A 26,666-nucleotide genomic window follows, 5' to 3' on the forward strand; every position below is an offset into this window, starting at 1 on the left:
GTGTGTGTGTGTGTGTGTGTGTGTGTGTGTGTGTGTGTGTGTGTGTGTGTGGACTTCAGGACACACTGCTGGAGATGCTGTGTGAGGCGGTGGAGTCGTCCATGCGGCAGGGGAGGGATGTGGTGATCTGTGGATTCCCACGGAACCTGAGACAAGCTGAGGAGTACGAAGCCAAGGTCAGACCCCCGACCCCTTGGACAGAGGAGCAGAGGAGACCAGGAACATAATTAGAACGGCGAGGAAAAGTCACAGTTATCACCCCATTCGAAATTAATTTGATCTGAATTCTGAAAGATTTTATCCCCCAGAAGACAGCGAGAGACAGAGATAGACAGAGAGAGACAGAGACAGACAGAGAGAGACAGAGACAGACAGAGAGAGACAGAGAGAGAGAGAACATAAATGAATAAACGGAGGAACAGAACAGTTAAAGTGAGCAAAGAGGAAAAATTTGAATTCAGAAGAGAGAATAGATGGAAATGAAAGTGCTGCCTGACATAAGCTTGTATTGTTTCTTTGCTTGAAAGTCCGACTGTCATTCAACTGTATCTAAATTTGGCGTTAGGCAGTGCTCGACTCCTTCCATTTCTAAATGTGTTGTACATGCACAATGTCATGGCAAACAAAAAGAGTCACTAATCAAATATGACTCATGCTGTATATGCTGTACATGCCAGGGTGTAACCACGACAACACAAAAGGCCAGAAGGGGTAATGGGAGGCGAGTGGGAAAACAAGACCTACAGGAATTGATGGGAGTGAATGGCTTTATAGGCCAAGTACAATAAATCCACAGGAATTTGTCCTGGCAGCAGAGGCATGACGATAAGCCAGCATGTCGATAACAAGGCAGCATGTCAGACACAAGCATCTCTCATACAATGCCGGCCTGGGCTAGACTGGAGATATGGCACACACATACACATTAAGATCTGTGTTAAACTCGGCATGTTTCGATTTTTACTTAAATGAACTCAACTTTACATCCACTATTCAATCGGAACATACAGGCACAGGCCACTGTGCAGTAACTCCAAAAATGTGAAATCTTGACAATCAAAGCCTGACAATTCATGTCTATGAAAGTCTTATTAATAATAAACTATTAGTAATAATTTTTATTTTAAACTTAATTTGTATATCATCTTTTATACATAGAATGCAGTGGTGTTTTACAAAGGTGCTTAGATGGAACACAAGGTCAGATGAGACAGTTTACTGTGGTTGAAAGCATCTCTCTGCGTGCGTCTAACTAGATGGAGGAGCCCAGTGCCGTTCTCGTGCTGGACTGTTCGCCTGAGACCATGTCCGTCCGCCTGCAGTGTCGCAGACACCTCTCCCCCAACTCTCACTCAGACAAAGACCCAGACCCGGTCTTCGACAGGACGGTGGCCAACTTCAGCAGCTACACCCAGCCTCTGGTGGCTCTCTATGAAAGCAAGAGGCTTCTGTACAGGGTAGGGTTCTGTGTGCGTATGTGTGTGTGTGTGTGTGTGTGTGTGTGTGTTTGTGTGTGCGTTTGTGTGTGTGTGGGTGCATGTGTGCGTGCCATTACAGGTAGTGAGTTAATGTATTGAGTTAATGCAAGGCCATGAAGGCTGTTTTGACGACTCATTAGGTTGTGGTCTTATCTCAGCCTGTTTCCCTTCTTCTGCCCCCAGATCGATGGCGAGAGGTCACCGGAGGAAGTGTTTGCGCAGATCTGCCAGGTGGTGGATTCCTGTTAATAGGCTCAAAAGGCGCTAGAACCCCCCCCCCCCCCCCATGCAGGAGTCCAACGGCTGCAACCGGACGAACGTGTGGAAAAACTCCCCTCAACACCATTCCTATCAAGGGAAACACACCCACACAGCACACCAACATTTTAACTGTAAGCTTGATTTGTACTTAGCCGATCTACAAGATCAAACAAAGCATGAATCAGGCTTTGTTCTCCTATGACACAAAATACTACATGGTCATGAAACTCCATTTCCAACCCATGTCTTGTTCAAGGTCTTAAAACACTACCAGCGGTTGGTACCAGTATTTGTACTTGTACTTGTGACACTGATCAAGCATTCCGGCTGTCATAATAAAGGCTTCGTCCAACTGTGTTCTCTCTATTAGGTCTGTTTCTTTCTGTAAACACTAAACGGTATACCATCGCTGTCGGGCAGAAACCTTGTATCTCCATATTTCAACTGTTTTCTTTCTTCTATTAATGCCCTATACTTTGTCATTCTACAGTGTCACACAAAAGTTGCAAAAGTAGCAGATCTACAAGCTCTCAATGCGTCGCGATGAGATGCGTTGTGAGCTCAACATTTTTCTTTCAAGTTAAAGTGGTTTAGTGTGTCTGTTGGACATATGAAGTTTCCACCTGACAGCAATGATATGCTTCCAAGCTGCCTGTGCAGGGTAGATAAATGTATACAGATAAGAAACAGCACCGCCTGCTGTGACTGAGGGCATGTTTCTTGTCGAACACTCAAAGTGCTCTGCCAGCCCACACGGACAGGAGGTTCCTGCCATGCTAAGTGAAATGTCAAACAGCATGTGGTCAAGAAAAAAAGGCAAAGATTTTATGCGCGTGTTCATGCTCTCATGTACAGTATGCTTTAGTGTATATTGTAGCATGCAGATTACAATCAAGCTTTTTGCCTTTTGTGTATTTAATTGACAAGCATTAAGAGTTAAGAGTATTGCATTTACACTCACAAACACACACGTATACATTATTATTCTCATATGGGACAATCTCACATCAAAGTGCTTGTTGGGAATTCAATATTTAACATTCAATAAAAGACAATTAAATTGTTAAAAGGGTGTATTTTTGTATGTGTACATTGTTGTTCTGCACATTGCAACTCATTTATGGCAGTGGTTCTCGACATGGGGTCCAGGGACCCTGCCAGGGGTCCTTGTGGGGGTTCCCAGCTAAGTTACAGAATTTCAAAATCAGTCTAATTACTTTAACTCTACATACATCGGCTACTTGAAAATAGCCGATCTACTGTACAAGCTCACAATGCTTCATGATGCAACGCCTTGTGAGCTTGTAGATCGTCTATTTTCTAAAACAACCTTGATAAAATGTGAAACATTTGGAATATTTTTATACAATATTTTTATCTTGTATGGGGGGGTCCCTGGCACAAAATATTTTCTAATGGGGGTCCACAGCTAAATACATATTTAGGGAACATGAAAAAGTTTGAGGGTCCGCAGCTAAATACATATTTAGGGAACATGAAAAAGTTTGAGGGTCCGCAGCTAAATACATATTTAGGGAACATGAAAAAGTTTGAGAACCACTGATTTATAGGATCAAAGCTGATGTGGTGGCTCCACCTGGTGGTTGATAAGCCACAACAACGGCACTTCTGGACCGGGGGCCTATTTCACGAAACAGAATTAGGGGTTAAGCCTGGATTTAACACCTATCCCGGCACTGCAGATATATAAATAGATGGATTCCATGTAATCTCTACATTGCATGCATACCTGCCAATCTCAGACCGTCCAATAACAGGAGACAGGGGGGCGTCTGGCGTAGCTACCTGCGTGAAGTGGGCGGACGCCCACTTCAAGTTGGCCGCCCACTTCACGCAGAAAGCTACGCGAGACTATGCAGATACGGGAAGTAAACCGGAGATGGTGTGTCTTGCCAAATTATGTTGCACGAGTCTTGTTTTTTTTTGGTCGATCTGCTGTTTTTGCCATTTTAGAATGTTTATCTGAAAAGTAACAGTTTTGGCCATAATGAGGTTTCCGCCCGACAGACAATATATTCATATTTATATTGTACATGCAAAATTGCTGCTATACGAAAACGTATTGTTACTGCACTGTTTCTTATTTTTATTTTCATTTGTAATAAAATGTCACTGACATCACAAGGTATTCTTCATTTTACGTATGGTCCAGTATGATTAATTCATATCAGTCACTGTATTCCAGTGGGGCAAGGCAGCCTACTGTAAGTCTGGAGATTTGACTTAAATCCAGGCTTATTTAATTCTCCTTTCATGTGATAGGCCCCTGACACGAAAGCTTGTCACAGGCTGTGAGAGGTTTCAGATGAGATGGCTAGAGACACTTTCCCTAAAAGATTGTGGCGCTACTGCTGCTGAAGAATAGATATGCACATGATTTCTGTGTGCAACACTCACCCATATCTAAATCGGCCTCTGATCTGTTACTAAGGGATGGAGGTGGGATTCAACTTTGGTAGAGGTTTGTGTTGAGTAGATAGGCTGCCATGATGCAACTTCAACAACAAAGGTTAGGGTACTCAGTAGTAGCTCTGCAGATAAAATATTATGGTGAAACAGCTCTTACTTGAAATAATAACTTTGTTGATTTCACCTTTTGAATTATGAAGAAGATCCGGTATGCTTCCGAGACCGAATCACCTTATTGTAAGAAATGATAGTAGCTTTACCAATCATAACCAGATAGACTTATTTCATTATGCAATGCAAGTCAATGGGGTGCATATTTTGCATATATATTTGATCTACGGAAAATCTTGAGCAGATCTTGCCAGTATTTGTTAATAACACAACCCATGTTATTGTGCTTGTGGGATGCATTTTTGGAGAGGCATCCACCTTCAAATTGTCTACTACACTATGATTCTATACATTCTCGATGATCTCTAGAGGCAATGCATATTGGTAGGTAGTATCCATCTACAGTACCTATAATGGTCGGTAGTATCTATCTACAGTACCTATCCATCCATTCATGGAAGAATGAAACAGAACTAGTGCAGGGTGTAGAAACTCTTTTCACATACTTTTATTTCCACAGTTCTCCTCTAGCAGTTTTTTTTTTTCTTTTTACATTATTTTTTTTACATAAGAACATACTGTTATACACAGATATCGTAGCAGGGCAAAGGGGGTGAGGGAAGGAGACGAAACGAAAACCATACAAAATGGTGTCTACTCAAGCACAACAAAATTCTATGTGTATAAAATTGCGTGGGTTGTTCCACTGTGTGGAGGTAACGACCACTACCTCAATTAATTCTTATTTATTATTTTTTAAATAGATTAATAAAAATACAATCTTTTTATGGACTTTTGACCTGGACTGCGAAAATTAAAAATGGATCTAGAGCCATGGTGATCGGGTCAGTTTTTCTGATGTAGGTTCATGATACCACGCAGCAAGGGGGTTTGAGAAGAAGCTGTGGCCAAAAGGTGGTGTTCTCCTGACAGAAAACCAAACGAAAGAAATGGCATACAGCACCTAGCTCTGGCTACTTTTCACCATATAATTCTATACTCCACATGATCAACAACAGCACACATTGAAAAAAAGAAAAACAGGACAAACAAAAAAAACAGGCATCTCTACGTTTCCCCAAAACACCCACTGCTTTCCGTGCTGTAGTGCTTCACTAAAAGGGTTTAGTGGAGAGAGAGAGAGAGAGAGAGAGAGAAACAAAATAAAGGAAAACAAACAAAGATGACAGTGTGTTGTTTGTGTGTGTGAGTGAAAGGTGGTTAGTAGTAGTGAGGGGGTAGAGAGCAGCGTTGCGTGACTGGTAGGCAGGTCCATGTACTTGACATGATGCATGGTCCGTCTACACAAACAGGGTCTTTAGAATGTCATAATGTATCGGCAAAGCTCCTGTGATTGGCGACAAACCTGGTAAGAGGAATCAGAGACGCTCGTTTCTGCGCAAAGTTCCGTTGCCCGACACACTCACCCAATCATTTCATAACAGCCTCGGCTCTCACTGAGGAAGTTTGATTCATAAATACTTGGTTCTACTGACAACTAGCTAAGACATTTTTCACTCTCGCAAAACACAGAGACCACTTACGCACACAGTAACCATCCATGTGTATCTCAGTTGATTAGTTGAGGTCCACTATGACACTGGGCAACCACGCGTTACCATTAGGTGGCGCTATGCCAGACTGACCGTTAAACTCTCCAGTTTCAAAGCAGCACAGGGAGGTATCGGAGGGCAACGGAAGTGGGGTGGGGTCGGGGAGTCGCCCTCCTAGAGTCACAGAGCCTGGGAATGTCGGTGTGCCTTCTGTTTATTATTGTTTTTTTTTTTTAAATAGTGTAGCGTTTTTAAAGAGATCCATTGATTAACCTGGCCAAGAAGGACTGGGCCTCAATGTGAGGAACCAACATGGCCGCCCATGTTCAAGTCGAGGTGGCCAGCGGCCAGTAGCCCCCCCGCCACAAACAGCACAGTGATCTGCTCTGAGGGGGCCACCCCTGGTTGTCTGCTCGACTGCCTGCCTGTTGGCCTTCCTGCCTGGGCAGTGGGGTTAAGCAGGTTAACTTGGACTTGGAGTATGGAGCCATGCACAGAGTGGCCTGTGGGATTATGTGGAGAGAACAGCCTGGAGCGAGGGGTGCAGGGGCCCCCGTCATCTGTTGGCAGGGAAGTAGTTGGGGTCCAAATAGTTGTAGCCTGTGCTCTGAGGCAAGCAGTAGTCCCTGTCCAGGAAGGTGTCCGACTGATAAACTGGCTCCAAGTGGTGGTTCAGCTTGTGGGTCTCGGTCTTGAACAAGCTGTCAGGGTAATAAAAAGGAAAATATGGATACCCAATAGTGATACACATGACATTCTGTATGGTTTTCAACACCTAATTAACACAACCACTCTCTTTCTGTTCCGATGTTACATTTGAATTCCAGGATTGGGTAGCTACAACACATGAACCGAGTACTTGTTACTTGAGAAGGGTTCTTACCAGTCAGAACAGTTGGAGCAGAAGTCAACCGAGTTGTCCTGGGGACAGTCTTGACAGTGCCACCTCACCCCCTGAATGGGCTCCATGCCACACATGTCACACTACAACAACAATAGCAATAATTCATTTCATTAGTTGGCTGTTGGTTATCCAGAAAGTTAGTGACTCTAATTATATTTTTCATGTAATCATTTCATAGGCTTAAAGTTAGACTTATGTTACTGTATGTGCTGATATTACATAATGCTTTTTCTCAAAGAAATGCACACAGACACACACATGCTACTCAAGGGGCAGCCTTGACAAGGCTGTATTGTAGGGAGTGAAGATGTCATGTCCTATGGCTGGCGACGTGTTGACTTGATGCAAACTCAGATTCACAAACGTCTCTAATAATACACAATGACAACAGGATGCATTTGTTTCTGTGGTGAATCAGAGAATAGAGCTGCTTTAATTAGAATGTCCGTGGTCAAAGAATACAAAAAACACATTATATAAAGCATACAGCCACCCACTCAACACACACACACACCATAGCCCTGCAGAAATTAGCATCAACTCTCTGACAGACAGAAAGTGTCAGATGCTTGCGTCAAGAAACGCACCCATTGTTTTCAACGGCTGTAGACAAACTGGAGGCATCAAGTGGGCGTGTAAAACCTGCTGATGCGCCTTTCAGAGCTTGGTTCTATTTTTGAGCATCAACACAATGTACATAGCAACCCGGCACTGACTAATTCAAACTTGTATAAGCAGTGTGTAAGTATGTGTATATGTCTGTTTTTGCTTAGTTTTTGTTCCCCACATAATGCGAATCAATTAGTTTAGTCTCGCTACGAGTTAGAATAAAAGAGGGACATACCAAATTATTATTGTACCAAAAGAAACAAAACGATTATACCAAACTAAACACATTTTAAACTAGCCTGGGAATCATTTTGAAGATGCGCGTTCCGGTCGTGTGTTCCGGCCGCCTGATGGCGTAAAGTTATTTCCACTCCAGACCGGATCAGAAACCCGAAATGGTATTGATCCCAGGCTAACGTGGTCGTGGTCCTGCCTATATATGGGCCTATGGGGTTTGTTTATGGTTATGTCCGAGTCAGAGTGACGTGGTCCACAGGCCGGTCGGTCCTCCCAATTTTAATATAGGAAACCTTTTGTATAGTTGAATATATATATATTCAACTAGTATAGTATATATATTTGGACTTGTCTGATGGCACACGGTTTGGAAACCACTGCTTTATGAACATTAATATATTGCATCGCCACAGATCTGCCATTTTTGAAAAAAAATATATCGTTTTTTTAAGTGAAATGGTTACGTCTGTCTTTGGGTTCTGTAAAATATTAGACCAATGAAAAGTATTAACAAGAGCTAGTGACTATATAATAAATACAATAAATACATTAGAGACCCATTGGAACGTAACAGTTTTGGACACCCGACAGTGACGACATGCAGTGTGTATGCAAGGTTCCAAGAAGACTGCACCTTGAAGCCCAAATGCTGCACCATACTGCTCTCTTCCTGGATCTCCTGGAGCTTCTGCTTCTTTAGTCGCTTCAACTCCAGCAGCTCTTTGTACTCTGGCAAGTGTCTCAGCTCCACAGGCACACCTTCCTCGTCCTGGATGCGCGTGCACGAGGGAGAGAAGACCAGAGGGATCAGTGCATACCCTTGTAAACACATTCACACATTGTTTAACTCATTAAGACCGGGAACGCATCTGTGTGTCATTTTTAGATTTCTTTGGCTATTAAAAAATAGCAGATATACAAGCTCATAGTGCGGCACAGAGTGCCGCACTATGAACTTGTAGATCTGCTATTTTTGGGGGAATAAATCGAAATAATGTGTGCTGTAGTGCAAATCTTTGAATATATACATTTTTAACTCAAATCCATTGCTTCTGGGGGTCCCTGGAACAAAATATTTTGAGATGGGGGGTCCGTGGACAAATACATATTATTTTGGGTGGTCCTTGACATGAAAAAAGTTTGAGAACCACTGATATATAGCAACATAAGTAAAAAGAATTATAATAATAATGTTAGGATTTAGAAGACTAAGAAGCAAAGATTTGAGTTACAAATGTTTGCTTTAAAAAAAAATATATATATATATATATTCAAAGATTTGCACAAATGTTCACGATTAAAAAAAAATAGCAGATCTACAAGCTCATAGCGCAGCACTCGGTGCCGCGCTATGAGTTTGTATATCTGCTATTTTTGAATAGCCAAGGACATCTTAAAATCACACAGATGCGTTCCCGGTCTTAATGGGTTAACAGTCTATGTATGCCTGGGGATCCATCTTAATATGGCTAATCTCCAGTTGTTCTATATCCTTTTTAGAGCCTACGTAACCGGTATCGACCGGTGACAATCCAATGAAACAAGTCTGTAGTATTACATTTCTACTGCAACACTGTGTGTCAGACTTGAGCCATTAAAAGTCAGGGTGCTGTGTGGAGTGATGATGCTGACATTTGGCTGAACAGCCAACCCGTTAGTCCACTGCCATCCCATCTGTCATCCAGTGAACATTCTCTAGGCCAGTCCCGGCAACACATTCTGTGACCATGTTCTTGTACCTGTGGCGGCGTGAGTACATAGCCAACACACTACTGCTTGTGGCAGGTCTATGTTCTCCACAGGACACCGCAGCAACCCAGGCTTCTGTTAAAGGTTACTGGCATCAGAGGAAATGCCAGCGCCCGCGCGCTTGGGTAATGCATATGGTACTTCTGGCTTACTACCTGTAAGGAGTTTAACTTTCAAATTTAAACATGATATGGGCCTCCATTGACGTAGATCTCCGTCATTTCAAATCCACCCGTTCACCGCCATTGACGGAGATCTCCGTCATTTCAAATAAATAAATAAATAAATAAATAAATAAATAAATAAATAAATAAATAAATAAATAAAATGTCATGTACATAAACTAAATTAAGAGTTATCTATACCTCCAGATGACAACAGTGCTCATGTTTAACCTTTATGGTATTGAACTGCATGTGTACCGTTTTTAGAACGAATGGTACTTTCTCGCTTTGTTTCTGCAGAGTGGCTAGACTGGCTACGCTGAGGACTCACCGAGTCGTCAGCAGAGGGGTCCTGAACGCTGTTGTAGTAGGCAGCACGCTCTTCCTCCTCGTCCATGTAGACCGGGGGCTCGTAGGACGTCAGGAAGGTTGACGGTCGGTATAGGTGCTTGTTGAGGTGGTGCTGCCGCTTATTGGAGGCCTGGAGAAAGACGGACACCATCTATAAACTGTAGGCATGCCATGTGCGTAGAGCTTCCTTCCACACGTGACGTTATTTTTTTTTAAAACAATAACCGGACAAGCACAAAATCATAACTATTTAGTTTCAATTAGATAAATTAGTGGGTTGTGTGAATGAGTAATTGTTACCTTTTTAGTGTACATGCACAGATTGGGAGTCCTTCCGGGTACAGGGATCCCAGCTTTTGTCAGTTTGATGAAGTACTTTTGAACCCTACTGGCAACCTGGAATGTTTAAAGATGCAAGTGTTAAAATGTTTCTCAAAAGAGGAACTGACCTCTCTCAGGCTTTGTTTAGATATAGAATTCTGGATACATGCAAGGCACAGTTGAGCTAACACACTGCTACCAGGATATCTTTTTTTGTTAGCATTGTGAAGTTGTTAATTCTTACACATTTGTATTATGTGGACACTGACAGTGGAGCCAGTCAACCAAATAGATGGGACATACAGTTGAACAACCCCACAAGTTTGTCAAGTACACAATTCTGTGAATTTCTTTCTTCAGTAGTCAAACTTGTCAGAGAGACATAAGCGTAATTATAATGATGATAAATGTACATGTGGATGAAAGAGAAAGTTTGTTCAATTTGAAGATGGGTAGCTGCTTCAGATGTGCAACCAGTTCGGATCATTCCCAGCCACTTATGTTTCGTTACGTTTCTTCCAGATCACATAACTAAAAGATATGTGTCTTCTTCAGCAACATCCAACTGATTTCAGTAAAGCAGGTTATTTATATGACAGTTGGCTACCATAAGGTCTGTCTTAACAAACTAGTTATTAAATGCTTTGACCCATGGCCGACCTAAACAATAATGATAAAGAACGAAAAGTGGGATGTATTGGAATCTACCCATCGACTTATCCCCCTTCCTCTATGTGCATCAATAGCCAGTCGGGGAATCACCTGTTTTGCTGTCCTATTGCCTAGCTCATCAGCAACCTTCTGCCATCTTCTGGACTCCACCTCCTCGGGAGGAAACTTCAGGAGGAGTTGTTCCAGCTTTTTCTGTACAAACACACACAAAGGCCCACATGAAAACTGTAACTACACAGATAAACTCAAACCATTTCTATCCATCCACACCGTACTGAAATGTTCCTCTGCACTGTATGTAAGGTCAGACTGTCCTTGAACTGTATTTGTGTTTATGCTATTAATACATTTCTGCACCGCAGTACCAAAAAGTAATTCCTTTACTTTTAATGTGACAGACCAGAGAGCATCTCCACCCAAAATATGCGTTTTTTTAACAGTTGTTTTTTTCTCCAGCCACTGGGCCACTAGTAGCTGAAGACATTAAGGACGGTAGCCAATATTACACATCACATATCACTCATATATAGAAGAAAAAAACAGATTACAGTAACTGAATGACAGATGAACTGAATCATGACTAGATGAATTGCACTATGACTGCACTGGTTTTAGTTAGGACATGAAGTGGTTATTTATTTTATTTGTCTTTTTAAAGAGTATTATAGGATATATGTAGTATTGTAGGATGTATGTTCTGTCATGTCTGTACTTTTTGTCTTTTTAAATGCTGGCCCTGGGAGCTGCTCCAAGAGTTCCTATGCATTCGTGCAAATTGCAAATAAAGTCTCTTATCTTATCTAATGTGCTTGTGAGAATTACTGCAAATTGGTTAAAAGGTGATTCTGATTTAGATGACACAATAGGTCCCTCTGCCTGTCATTAATCGAACAACACAACTGAAAAGCTTTTTTTCAATAAATGTTTGACATACAACAGGCTGTTAGCATTTCGATCAAATGTATTATCTATTTAACTACATTTTTGATAGAATACAGTTCTCTCTACCAGCTTGGTGTTCATACCTGTTCCTCCACAGTCCACAGCTGGTTGAATGTGTCAGGCTTGTTAGTGTGACACAGTCTCCCTCTGATCATCTGGCAAGACACACAAGACATGTCAAATCAATGACAAGATGAAACAGAAACAGGGACTCCTCTGTCTGAGGACGTCTCTGTGCTCGCAACGACTGGCACATTGAGGCCGTCAGTTTGCCCAAGAATGCACTTCAACCCTACAGACTTTGTTGACAGAGGTCCCCCAGGGGTCTATACTTGATGCCCTCCTTTTTCCCCTCTACACAAAATGTTTTATAGAGAATAGCCGTGCGAGCTTGAAGATCTGCTATTTTTGCACAATGTTCACCTCTTCGACTAAAATAGCAGAACTACAAGTTTCACAAGACATTGCAACTAGACACATTGTGAGCTTGATAGATCTTCTGTTTTTGCCGAATGTTGCCTATTATGACATGCCCAGAATAGGGATTCTAGGGTTCATGTGGTTAATCTCTTACTAAAAGGCATAGTGTCCATTCAGTGAAAGAAGACAACACTACATAACTACAAATAAGCCTAAGAAAAGAGTGTGACTAAGAAGAGCAGAGTGGGAGGTGGGTGGATTGGTTCACGTTTCCATAGATACCAGCTTATACTCACATGCCCGCATGCTTAATTACTACTGGCAGGAGTGACACAAAGCAAAACATTTTTGGGGAAAAAAATCTCTATATATACACTATACTTATACAGTATATCTTTTTTAACATAGACATTTCAAAATGCATGAGGCGCAGTGTTTAACTCTAAAAATATTACAGGTGACAAACAACTCACTAGCCATGGCTATGAAATATTGACTATATTGACTCCTGACTTCATGGTCAATGCAAAATCCCCAGTCCCACTATGACAGATATTCTCTGTAGGACTGCAGATTCTCCGTGTGGGGAACTGAGGGGTACCTGTGATTGCTCGCCATTCTCTGGACCGTCACTAGTGGGCAGAGAAGAGTACATGGTGGAGGACTCGCCTTCCTTCTTGGGCTCCAAAGGGCTTTTTGGTCGATCAGGCAACCCTAATGAGAGAACATATGAACATTAGTAGTAGTACTGATGGGAGTAGCAGCAATAGTGTTATAAAAGGACATGTTCCACAATATAGTATGAAGTAAAACAAAAAACATGAGATATACATGCCCTTGTCGAAGATGAGCTTTAGCCGTCTAGTTTTGCGTTTCTTGTCGCAGAACTCTCTCTCAAATTCTCCCAATCCAGAGGTGTATTGGTCCCATGCAATGTCAGGAAGCTGGACGACTCGCTGGGGGCATGGCAAACCCAGGTTCGCCTGAGGATTAACACGGGCAAATTTCATTTAACAGTTGATCCTAGGACCCAACTTGCAAACCCTATTAACCTTACAAGAGACACAGGTCACAGGAACGAAATAAGGTGACAATCAGTCACTGCCTAAGGCCAGACACAGTGAACCCAGAGCCATTACGGACAAGGAGATAGGAGTGAAACACCAACAGACAGATCAGAAGCAAACACAGGGCCATTAAGAACAAGCAGATAAGAGTGAATGTAGATTATAGTTACCTGTTTCTGTAGCTGATCCACAAAACTAATGGGTTCAACGAGAGCCTGTCTCTGTTGCCGCGCCAGGGTCTCCAAGTCCAGGATGGCCTGCGTCCGCTGAGCCTCCAGCACTCCGATGGTCTGCAATAGCCTCTGGTAACTGGTACACACAGAAGGTAGCAGGATTAGCCAAGAGCTAGTAGAATGAACTATTTAGGCTGACACTTGCCCGTGCATTAACACATTAAACCTTTAGGCCCTATGACCATGCATGATTGAATCATGGAAGAGAGGATTTAAATAAGGGTAAAAAGTGTTAAGTGTTTTAATCTGTCCTGCAGATTTTCTGTGGAGAACACATAGGGTATTGATTATGCCTTGAGAAATACCACCAGCCACCAGATCCACTGGTAGTTCATTTTGACTGTGGCATAATGAGCTTGTCATTTCTACCTTGCCAACCTTCCTTTTCTATCCAGACCAACACCAAAATAACTCACTGGTAAGCGGAATAATAATGTACCGGCGGAATAAGCCGATACATTTTACCATTGTGGCTGCAGAATAGAAGTCCAACTTTTTCAAAACATAGCAACAATCACGAGTCTGATCTATGAGTTTGCATGTGTAGTCCATTTCATTGCCACTATTAATAACCTTCACACGACACTAGGCATTGTGGTGCTTCAGCTGCAAGACTTCAGCACTGGAGAAATCTGACCTTTTCACTTACATCCCCAGGGGACAAAGGGAGGAACTGCAAACGGAGCTATGAATGATGTGTGGTGTTGCAGTGCCAAGCAACAGTCGAGTAATCAAACGGGTATGTAACAGCATTCTATACATGATGAGCATTAACTAATGCAGGTGCACAGCGTAGCAGTGCAGATCAATCTCCCTTAGTAGGACATTAATGAAAATCAATTCACAAGACGAGGTTCATTCAGTGGCTGCCAGTTCTTTTTTTACATAACTGCCATGCAATGAAGCAAAACAATTCAGATGAATCATATTTGTTGAAAGGAACACCCTTCAATATATTCAACTAGGATTTAGAATTCATGTTTATTCATATTGTATGTGAAGTCCTAGACCTTGGACTGTGCATCAGTACAGAATACTGTGATGTGAAACACCAATGCCTTAATATTTATTGTATTCTTAAGTCATTCTGAATCTGATGACGCATCAACTTAGCAACAAAGAGAAACTGAACCCGTCCTAGTTTCCCTTATAAATTAATGATTTGTATAATAAACTGTCCTGAGGACATGAGGAGGCCATGACTATGCTGCTGGGTGACTTGGCAGCCCACCAAGAGTCCAGGCAACAGGCCTGATTTTCCATTGTCACTTAATTGTCCAAGGAGCTTGCGCTATTGCGCCAAAGGTCCAACATCAGTGCCAAACGAAAAACTAAGCAGGAAGAATAAAGGTGCGGAGCTGAAGCTGATTCATAATAGATTATTGAAAGATTAAACCGGTTTCTCCGGTCCTGGGGACCAAGAGTTTTCATTCTAGCCACCAAATCAGGGTCCAATTCTGACATGAGACATAAGGGGAAAGCAATTACAAGGGAAATTCCACTCTGGCTCTCTCTTGTATTTGTTAAAAGGTTGCTTACCTACAGGGTAAAATGAGCTCACAGCCAGTTCTCAACATAGTTATGTCTCGATTTGGCAATTAATTTAATGTTGCTTTGCAGATACATTTCCCACAAACGCAACGGATGTAATTTGGGTCTACAGAACAGGATTGAAAATCACTGCTTTAAAAATCAGTCTGGGCTCTACTAGAGCAGTTGGTTAGGGTGGGCATAAACCATTAAAAGAAAATGTGAATTGCACATTAACAGAGCCATATGAATCCTTTTTTCAATATCATCTATCCTTGTTGAATTGCAGAATATTTCCTACTGTTATGAGAGTTACTGGTCAAATAAGACAAACAAACAGTCTGACCCTCAATCAAGTCAGTGATTGATTGTGCACAACTTAAAGTACCCAGTTATGCTTTGCTAAAACCTGATCACTCAAAACTCTTCTCACTCAGCATAACCAGATCTTGGCATGGTAGAAAAACTTGATCACATGACACGCCAATATGATAGTAGCTCACAGCAGTCAATGAAATCCTTTTCTAAAGTCACTCTCCAAATCGCAACAATTCATCATTAAATGGATGACAAAAGGACACTTGACTAAGGATGTTTGAAAGACCTGGAGAGCCCCCTTCCCCCCTCGTCCGGGCACGATCACGCATACGCTTCATACACCTCACAGCCAACCCCAGACACTTCAGATGACACAATTTCACGTTATTTTGCAGGTTTTTCTAGTGTGTAGTTCGTTTGACTACATAGGAGGGGTTGGTTCACTGAAGAAAGAAAGAAAACTACAAGCGTCAACCACGGCACTTCTTTCCTATTGATTGATGCCTGGTAAAAGTTTACCTATGTTGAACTCCACGGTTCACGTGTGTTGTTGGACATCAAACACTTCAAAGCGATCAACGAGCCACAACGGGACGCTCCACCCCTTTGCCCCCATAGAGCGGAAATGAACGGGGAAGCTGACACTTCTGACGCGTATGAAGCACACGTGGGAGTGGGACAGTGCCCTTACAGACTTGCAGAGTCCGATTCAACACAACATGGGACCACCTGTCAACTAGCATTCAGCGTACATAATGCTACCAACATGCCCTGACACTAGGATATCTAGGGATAGGATTTATCTATTAAGACACGTTCCTTGTGATGTGACCTAACTGAGAAAAGAAAACACCAGCAGAGTATTCTTAGCATTCAATAACCACCACTACATGCAGCCTGATTGAGCACAACATGGTACAACCTATCTGCTAGTATAACCATACATACGTACAGATTTCTATTTGACTAGGGCTGCTATAGTGAGGTTCAAAAGGTGATTATAAAATTGAGTACCAGTCCTCGTCTCCTCGGTTATGATTGGCTGAGCCTCGTCAGAAGCCATTGTAAAGTGCACTATAAACACACACCCATAACCGCATGTATGAGTATTACTGCACTGCACCAAATTATTAGTTTCATGCCGTCCAATTTTGTTGGGAATTGTGATTTACAAAAACGGCTTCCAATATTTAACATCAATGTAAACCGTGGCCTCTTTTGGCATGTTGCCTTATATTTATGCCCACTGTAGTTAAGTGTCCCTTAACTGTAGTTAAGGGACACTTTACTGATTTTGAAGCAAAAATATGAGTTTGACTTTATTGTGGACATTTCCGCGTCTTGTGGTGGAAGACAGAATACATAGGGTATTATTTGCCACATCATTTCCTCATACAGAAACGATGGGATTTCGTTTCACAATTGGCAAAGTGTCCCTTCAGTACAGAACTGGAACGTAGAATGTTCTATATTAAATAACAATCATTGTTAATATTAATAATAAACAAATACCATTATATAAAAGCTCTATGATTACCAATTATTACAATATATAATTATTCAAGTTTAATTTTGTAGCCCTATGCATCAAGCACAAACTGTCATAACAAAACTATTCATCTATCCCAATGCCAATAATTCTATTTCCATGAAAACAGGCTTACTCCCAAGTGAAGGAATCAGCACAGCCGTTTTAACATTCAATCTCCAAGGTTACAGGAAAACCTAAATTTGGCATCTCATTTCACACAAACAGCAATAGATTGGAAGGCGGAAATTAGCAGCTTGACTGCAAACAACATCTTATTATCAGAAGGACAAAGTGGCAACAATTTGTATGTACTCAGATAATCCTTAGTACAGGGACACAAACATTCTGCTTAGATTGGCAGATGGCAGATTACATCCCAATTGTATCAGTGAATGTGATAATTGCCAATACGATATGCCAATATCATTCAGCTATCAGACCCATTATGCTGAATATTGTAGCCATGAAAACTTTGCTTTGTGTATACCACAATAAGAATACCGGTAATTGCTTTGCTTTAGACTCATTAGAGACTTATTGAACTGATTTATACTTAATTTATACTCTGTCATACAATGGTGTTGAAAGTCAAAAACAGCCAATCTACAAGCTCACAACTAAATGTAACCCAAAGTATGTTCCCCTTCCATGATTCAGACAATGAATCCATTAATCCACTCAGTCTCAAACATTTGATCCTTATCTTAATGGGCTGTGAGCTATATCCATTTTGATTAGCACTAAGGTGGCCCTCAGAACAGACGCCATGCATTTCTTTTATATTTTTTGAAATATTTTAAACCTTTAATTTTATCATTTTAAAAGTCAAGAAGTTGGTCGGATCAGGCTAAAACCTTGCCCAAATATGTTGTCATACATCACAGATACGATATAGATGACGGACATCATAGACTGGCCACATTAAGATGAAGCCACGTTGTTATTAGACCCCATATTGTTATGAATATCTAAAAGTCCAAACACCTTGCTTTAGAATACAGAGCACTTAACCTGGAAAAAAAAGAACTCAACTCTTGATACTTGATTAAAAAGGGGGGGATCCGCTAAGAACCACTCCACTTTCTATGTTAAACTTAAATGGGAAAAGGAGGCAGGCATAACCCTAACAGAGGATGAATGGCTGAATATATGTAATGTACTATCCACCACTACTAGCTCTGGCCTTTGGAGAGAGTTCTCGTGGAAGAACATGATTAGGTTCTTTATTACCCCAAGGAGAAAATACTTACAGAATGGTACACCAGAGTCAGGGAATTGTTGGAGAGATTGCAATAATACAATGGCTGTCCAGTAACCCAAACCTCCTGGCTAGAGATTGTATCAGATATCAACACAATAATGGGTTCCGAGCTTGAATGTACTTTTACCAATATTTACCTGAGTAAAATATCAAACAAATTTAGCACCTCGGATAAGTACCTTCTCAAAATACTATTGATAGCCAGCAAGAAGGCTATAACCAGGAAATGGCTGGACAAAAACCCACCAACGAGGGGGGAGTGGATAGCCATTGTACAGAACATATACGAAATGGAGAAATTCACATACTCTGTATGGATACATACTATAAATACTGGTTAAAATGGATATTATATATGAAAATGGATATTCTGTGAAGGATCTTTATATAAGATGTAGGTGTTTGAATATCTGTATGTAGGTACGAGTATGTGAATCTGTGTTATGTGTGGAGGTACATTGCTTGAATTATATTTTATATTATATACATTTTTGTATCTTTTATTTATTGTATTTTATTTCTCTATGCATGTATTTTTATTTATTTTCTGCAAATATTTGGAAACCAGTTCACCATGCTGTTAGAATTAGGAGTGAATCATTGGAATATCTACTGGCAAACTACCATGGACTTTACCATCAAGGAGAAACAAACTGAGATCTTTCTAAAAAAGGACTGAAGTTGCTTTAGATTCGGATCCCTCCCTCTGGACTGAATAGCCCACAACATAATGAGTGTTAAATATACTTGAAATGTACTAATTTAATGTAATGTGATGCCCAAAATGACCTGCCTGTTCTAAAAGGAAAAAGAATAAAAATAAGTTTGAAAAAAAGGGGGGGGGGGGGGGGTGCTTACAATAATACAATTTGTGGAGAACATAAACAGCACCTCCCAAAAGTATCCCAAAACAGCACCTCCTGTATTTTTCAAAGGCAAAGACTGTAATGAAATGGTCATAGAATAAATATATCACTCCGTGGTCAAAGGGAAAGAGCAACAGAATCTCAGCAGGAGGGAGGGGGTGGGGGGGGCTGTGGGGCTTCGACGTACTCTTTGTTATGTTTGAGAGCCAGGTGGTCTGACTCAAAGTAATACACGTCTGGTTCCTCCTCCTCCTCTTCCTCCGTGACCTGGCTGCATGCTGCCTCTTTACTGCTCCCTGCCTCCATGACCTCCACAGGCCCACTGTCCTCACCAGCTGCTGGGTCCCCGGGTCCCACCGAGGCCTGCCCCTCACTGGAGGGCCCCGCGCAGTCCATGGGGTCAGGCTCTTCCAGTTTGGGGTACGAGGCCTCCAGCTCCACCTCCGCCTCTCCCACCACCACTGTGGCTACCTCCTCCTCCTCCGCCGCCACCACCACCACCTCCCCCTCTTCCCTCAGAGGCCCGTTGTCTCTGGGAGGTGAGGTGGGTTTCGGGGAGGGGGTTTTCCCACTGCAGGCGGCCCTCCTGGGTGAAGTCCGCAGGGTGTATCTGTGTTCGTGGGGCTCTGTGAAAGAAGGGGGTGTGCTGGATGCTGAGGGGTTGCATCCTGGCTCGGTAGGGGAGTGGGAGGCTTCTAGCGGGGGTGTTGTTTCTCCTGAGTTGCTGTTGTTGATTGGGATATTGTTTATATTGTTAGCAGAGGTGGTGGATGGGGAGGGGGGGTAGGAGGTAGGCTCAGTGGGTTCCTGCACTGGCGTAAGAGGCTGGCCATTTGTTTCACCCTCCCTCTCCTCCTCCTCCTCCCCCCCCCTCCTCCGTCACCTGCTCCTCGTGGGCCAGGCACAGGGACCCACCAACAACGTCCACCTCCATCGCCTCCACCTCCTGCTCCTTGGCCACCATAAGCTCAGGGAGAGGCTCCTGGAGAGCAGCCTCAAGTGTGGCACCAGCAGGCGATGCTGGCGACTCCCCTGAGCCGCTGACCTCCGTCTGCCCAGGGACAGAGTTTCTACAAGGCACGATGGGCTCAGGGGATGAGGACGCCCCCACCTGGCTACCATTGAGCAATGAAGGGCTATTGGTGGCAGAAGCGGGATTTGCACAAGGCTCTCCGGTGGGCGCACATAGCTGTAGTTCCTTTGCTGTCATTTCTCGGAGTCCATTAGAGGCCTTGTGAGGGTTCGGGGGATCAGCGGCCTTGTCACACTTTATATGACATTCCTCTGTCATACCCTCCACTGCCAGCCTGGCCTCGCCTTCCTCTTTACAGAGGATCGGTGAAGCAGGGGTGGAGTTAGCCGAGTTCTGGTCAGCCGAATCCTCCTCGTCGTTATCCTCTGTGGGCTCTGGCACAGACACGGGGCTTTCTGACTTCGCAGGCTGCTGCGGGTCCTCCTCGGGTCCCTGAGACTCTCCAGAGCGGGAGCACCGCTTGGCCCTTTTGAGCTGAGGAGAGGCATCCCGTGTCACCTTCCCCTTCTCACAGTTTTCAGACTTCTCTGGGCCACTGTCCTTTTCCGAGCAGGACACACCTCGCTTCCTGGAACTGGCCCATTGCTCCCCCTCAGGCGGAGGTGCCTTACAGTCAGCTACCTTCCCCTGCGATGAGGCCTGCTGCTGTGCGTCCTGCTTTGAGTCGTGCTTGGCGTCTTGCTTGGCGTCCTGTTTTCCGTCCTGCTTCTTCTTAGGCGAGCGGGCCCTGGGCAGCGGAGACACAGAGGTCTCCTCTGGCTGGGCAATGCTGCGGTTCCTGAGGGTTCGACCACAAAAGTTCTCGTCCAATCCATTGATCCCCACTGATGACCGTGTGACGCGCGAGGAACGGGACGCGGCCATACTACGGCGGGTGCCTACAGTCTCATCCTGGTGCTCTCTCCTCTGCTGCAGAATGTGGGAACCTGGAAACGAATGAGACATACAGGTCATTAGGCCTTACAATGATTAAATACCGGTCCAATTCCCACTGGAGCCTCCTACACTAAAAATGTATGCAGTGAAGCTGTTTTGTGTAAAAGTGTCGACCAAATTTTAAAAACGACTTGGGTCATTTGAAGACTATTGATTACAAACATCTTTGTAACTAAGCAGCAACAACTGTCCACTGGCAAAATAAAGGTTTCAGCACTTATCTGTACAAAGAAAACAAATTCAAAGGCATGTGAAGTTCCACTAAGTAACAGATGATTTCATGGGACAAATACAGTCAATGCTTTGATGGATCCTAAATGCTGGTTCTAATCATAAAATCTTTTTGGACTTTTCAAATTTTGACAGAGCTTCGAGGTTGACATGCAATTAGTAAGGTGGTTACTTAATCAAAATGAACAGAAACACCCTGAAAATACCTTGTCATGTGTTGTGTGTTGACACTTACATGAGAAAGATGAGATGTTCATTAATAGCCTAAATCAATATAAGAAATAACTAAATAAGTCTGGTCTTGGATTTTCACAAATGTTCTGCAACTACCTCACAACCAAAGACAAATAAGCTGTGTGTGGTCAAACAGAATGGACAACAAAAGTATGTTACTGTCATAACTACATGTTAAGTATTGGTTATTACTGGTTAATAATTTCCAGCAAAAAACAAAACAAACTAGAAAAAGTGCTCCTCGGAGCACAGGTCTCCGCCAGGTCAGGTAGGTTATTGTGGCCTCCTGGTGGTAGCCTGGTATCCAGCCTGCTTCGCTACGTTCGGCGGACTTTTTTTTCTCTCTTCGCTTCTCAGTCTGGAAAGCCTCCCATTGGGAGGTCTTGCAGAACTACACTGGAACTACATATGTTACGTTGGGCAACGTCGTTACTGATTGGATGTTGTTCAAACGAATGACGAATCACAACGATCACACTGTTTTTTTGGTCCCGCCCCGCACCACAGACCAATCAGAAGCCCCAGGTTCGATTCGAAGCTTTTGGCATGTCCCGCCTCCCTTGGAGATAGGAGGCTTTCCAGACTGAGAAGCGAAGAGAGAAAAAAAAGTCCGCCAAACGTAGCGAAGCAGGCTGGATACCAGGCTATCCTGGTGGCGCTATAATAGGCCAATGTGAATAGGGTGCCATTTCTTCTTAGGCCTTTCACGGCAATCGGATACTGCATTCATGATTTGAGGCATTTTGTTCCAAAAATGTGTTTTGCTAAATATGACCTGCTGGTGGCGCTATAACAGGCCAATGTGAAAAGGGTGGGATTTCTTCCTCGGCCTAGTGGGAACAACAACATTTCAAATTGCATGCTGGGTTCATGATTTGAGGCATTTTGTTGAAAGCGAACCAATCCTGCAAACTGCAATCTTAGGCAATCAGAATGGAATATGGGAAATCGGACAGATCCGTGTTGATCACATGACTATAGAGATACTGTGTACCGATTTGAGTGATGTTTGGACAAAATCTGTAGAAGTATCAAAAAAATTGTTTTGCACAAATCTGCCTCCTGGTGGCGCTATAACAGGCCAATCTGAATTAACAGGCCAGAGGTTTTCAATTGGCATCCAGGGAGTGTGTGTGCACAGTTTCGCAGTGACCAGGCCAACGGTGCCGGAGATTAGCTGTACACAGACAGAATGACGCACGGACGCACGGACGGACGGACGGAAGGACGGACGGACAGGGTGCAAAACATACTCTCTCGCCAGGCCGAAACAAAAAACAGCTGGCCTCTCTGTTTATTGGTTCATGAACCTGCATCTACAGTGAAATAAGTAAATGCACATTTAAAAATTCTCACCACACACAAACAACTGTCAGCCTGCTTATCACGGTTTAACAGTTGGGCCAATGGGCCTACAGGTGGTATCCAAATTATCAGAATGTAGACTGTAATGCTATTAGAAAAAGAATCTGGACTTGCAGGGCCTACATTCTTGAACCAGCATGTAGACTCAGGATTGTCATGATTTAGTCTAACTTCCTGACTTGTTCTCAAGAAAAGCAAAGCTTGCTTAACTGCTCATTGTGCTGCTCAGATTTATTATGTTCATTTAAAAACTCAGATGTCCCCAATAGATGACAGGAGGACTATACCGTATAAATGAGAGTGGACAACAAAACCAATAGACTTATCATCAAACATTAAAGACTGAGAATCATCTCACTGCTGTCCTTCCACAACACTATAAGACATGCTAACCAATTCTAAAGGACAGACGCTATGCCAATTAGCATAGTGGACTAGTGCCCTTTTACATTCATCCGCAACCTAATCAGTGGGACTATATCTGTCACAAGCTATTTAAAACCTCTCTGGAGCAATTCCTCCATTTTCCTGACATTGTAAAACTACAGCTGGATAAAAGCATGAGCCTTGGCTTGCTGGCTAGCAGCGAGTACATTTAACATCCCTGTTGTGACCTACGGTTATAGTCACCTGGAACAAGTGCTACCACATGCATATCTCATTCACACCCCTATAAAAATTCAAGCTGAGAAAGCAAATGTGATTTGACCATGCATAAAATATGAGAGAAAGAAAAACAGAATGAGTAGACAGGGGCGGGTTATTCAGAGTGAGCGCTCATCCTCAACATGTCAAAAATAATTAGGCCTGCTCTTCAGTACTTCCATGAGAATGGTCATCATGGTAACAGTTTAGCCATGAAAAGTAAAGAAACATAACTCCTTGTGAAACATAAGTAAACGGTGGTGGAATGGTTTCACACAACAGGATTTGTAAAGAGACAGATTAACCTCATGTCTCATAGGTTCACCAGCTGGAGTGTGTGCTTCATTATATTTCAAAATAGCAGCTTGTATGCCAGCCTGTCTGCTAGAAACGCCAATTATTTATCCAAGTTCCTTGCGACAAGACAATGCATGCAATTAAATAGACACCTTTTTTAGAGGATCATTGGCTGCACCAAATAAATCAACACTGTATTTGTACATACAAATTAACCCAGACACTAAAACACAAACACCTTGTTTAACATTTACTAGTTTGAACGCCGAGCAAAAGAAATGTCATGCAAGGAGGCATTGTTATGCGGAGTAGAGGAGGCAATAACTGTAACCACATTTTTAAGCTTTAAAGCCCAAATAAGCAACCAATCATTGCATGAGTGAATACACCCTGCTAGGTGGAGCTGCGTTTTCCAAATCAAGCAACTTCCTTTTCTCAGAGGCGCATGTTTTAGTAGTGAACTTGTGTTGATTTGACACGTGTTGGGCACACTATCTCATGAAGCATGTTTGAGCCAAAACACCAGCCGTTTGTCCCATCCAACTTCCAACGATGTTCGCGTGAGAAAAACAACGTGTGCCCCAATATTTAGGACGTCTGGGTTGAGCACAACAACATCCACACCCAGTGGTTTGCGTTGATACTATATGAAAGCAAAGTTAAGTCGAATAATACGTAGTCTAACGGGACAAGTGACCCCTTGCACTGGCAGTGTGCTAAATGTTTTAAATAGTGGAGATCTTTCACTTCCACGACTGAAATACGTCTTTATGGGGGGGGGGTGTAGTTAAAACACATTGAATTTGGGCCTAGTGGCAAGACCAGATCCCCGAATTGTGTTAAAACACACCGGTGATAAAGCTGCTGGTCCAGAGCCCAGCGACCACAAAGTTAAAAACAAACTATACTTTGCAAACTATGCAGTCTGGTAAATAAATACATGACGCAATGTTCTTAATTCACGACACGTTACGTTGTAGCAGGTGTTGTCAACTATAGGGTCACTGGAAGAAATGCACACACAAGAGCAACATGCCCTAAGCTAATTGTTAGCACGATCACAACTAGGTTTGCCCGATTGTGCGACAGAAATAAGCAACCAGGTCTATGAAAACAAGCTCAAAATAAGCCACCATAGGCCACATGAGCACTTTGAACCTATTTAGATCTAAGAAAAATCTTGGGGGAAAAAGGGTTTTAAAGACGTTTTAAAAACGCAAATCTTGTATGGGGGTCCCTGACCCTGGCACAAATTATCTTCCGATCTGTGGCCATGAAGTGCATATTCATTTGGGGGTGCTTGACATGAAAACGTTTGAGAAACACTGGTTTAACAACATTGGGAGGAAGCAAGTCCAAAATAGGCAACAAAACTTTACAAACTAGCCAAAAAACGCAACTTTCAATATTTAAAAGCGACTACAGAAAAACAAGCCCAAAGTGGCATATAATAAGCGGACATGGCAACGCTGAACACAACCAACTTCAGGACGAGCATTACTTGACCTAAGCTAACGTGCTGCTAGTTAGCGGGCTAACTTTAGCAAAAACTAGCTAACTGGACTGAATGGCTGAAAGACACACAGTTGACGTTCACGCTGTTGCATGAGAGCCGCTTTTTGAAATATTATCAATATGTTCAATTCCCATTTCTAACGACACATTATTTAGTGCCACAGCTGTTACAAGGACCTAGTTTTGTTTCAGTTTTCACCCATACATTACTAGCTAGCCAAGTTGATTAGCATAGCTGCTGGCGTAGGCTACATTACTTGTTATAAATAAAGGCTCAACACTTCCTCGCGCGAGCGACCAAAATGACGCGTTTTTCCAAAGAAATGACGCACTTACAGCTGGTAAAAGTGTAGGAGCTTAGTCGCGTCGACACTTTTTCCAGTTGAAAATACGATATTTGTGTCAAATGACACGATATCCACCAACGAAGTAACGTTATACGTTCAATTGAGCATTCACGTCATTTAAGTAGATAATTATGGTGTGCTAGCTACAGCTGCATAAATACTATTCTACGTTTCAGTAGCGTTACTGATAAAAACCCAAGCAAAATTAACATGGATAACGACAAATGTTATTACTCGCAGGTGTGTTTGGTGTGGCTAACGTCTATGCACCACAAGTTAGCATATAGCATCCAGACAGTGTTGCCATATTGTGAGAGAAATAAGCAGCCAGGTCTAGGGAAAACGAGCCCAAAAGAAGCAACTTAAGCCACATGAGCAAGTTTAAACCTATATGCATCGGCTATTTGAAAATAGCCTACAAGCTCACAACGCGTCGCATAGATCTATTTTCAAAAACTCTTGCAATAAAATGTGGAACATTTTTCGAAACATTCTAACAACACAAATGCTCCCTGTGGCACAAAACGTAAGAACATTTGAGAACCATTTGTTGATATACTTTTTTGGGGGGGGAAGCAAGCCTAAATAAGCAAGTACACTTTATAAACAAGCCCAAACAAACCGCAACCCACAACAAGCAATATTTACAAGCAACTTTACTGAAAAAGAAGCCCAAAGCCGCTTATAATAAGCCGACATGGCAACATTGCATCCAGGGCGCACGGCACAACGGAGACAGTTAGCTAGTTAGCCGCTACGGCTAACCGCAGGAGGCTAATGCTAACCTAGCCGATTGTTCCGCGCACAACTTTGCCGACGGATTTGCGTGGCCGCTAATAATAATGGCGACTGCACACCTTTCCGCTACACAAAATAACGTGACGTTTTAATCATTGGCTATATTATATACACAGTTAACCTTAATGTTCTTACTTCAAATGTGTGCTTTTGAAGCTGGAGAATAACACACATACCTCACTTCCGTACATTTGCTGCACATTCGGCAGCAGCCATGTTTTCAACCCCAGTCAACTAGTCGGGTGTGTGCGTGTGTG

At 42.7% G+C, this 26,666-nt stretch overlaps 2 protein-coding genes across 2 annotated transcripts in view; one reads left to right on the forward strand and one right to left on the reverse strand.

The window, feature by feature from the left end:
- ak5 (adenylate kinase 5) overlaps nucleotides 1–2,813 on the forward strand; it is a 75,020-nt gene extending 72,207 nt beyond the window's left edge. The window contains exons 12-14 of the mRNA XM_080441012.1: nucleotides 60–176; nucleotides 1,257–1,457; nucleotides 1,662–2,813. Coding sequence (XP_080297138.1) covers nucleotides 60–176; nucleotides 1,257–1,457; nucleotides 1,662–1,727 — 384 coding nt within the window. The 3' untranslated portion in view covers nucleotides 1,728–2,813. The remainder of the gene's footprint in view (nucleotides 1–59; nucleotides 177–1,256; nucleotides 1,458–1,661) is intronic.
- Nucleotides 2,814–4,759: 1,946 nt separating this feature from the next.
- On the reverse strand, nucleotides 4,760–26,620 carry zzz3 (zinc finger, ZZ-type containing 3). Its single transcript, XM_080439425.1, is given in 13 exon segments — nucleotides 4,760–6,534; nucleotides 6,717–6,817; nucleotides 8,218–8,352; nucleotides 9,828–9,977; nucleotides 10,148–10,243; nucleotides 10,931–11,032; nucleotides 11,866–11,937; nucleotides 12,804–12,916; nucleotides 13,038–13,185; nucleotides 13,440–13,578; nucleotides 19,196–19,854; nucleotides 19,856–20,967; nucleotides 26,599–26,620. Coding segments are annotated over 13 exon segments (2,985 nt in total). The 5' UTR covers nucleotides 26,612–26,620; the 3' UTR covers nucleotides 4,760–6,389.
- Nucleotides 26,621–26,666: the final 46 nt, after the last annotated feature.

Source organism: Gymnoscopelus braueri, assembly GCF_963280865.1.
Source record: "Gymnoscopelus braueri genome assembly, chromosome: 10".
Taxonomy (NCBI): Eukaryota; Metazoa; Chordata; class Actinopteri; order Myctophiformes; family Myctophidae; genus Gymnoscopelus; species Gymnoscopelus braueri.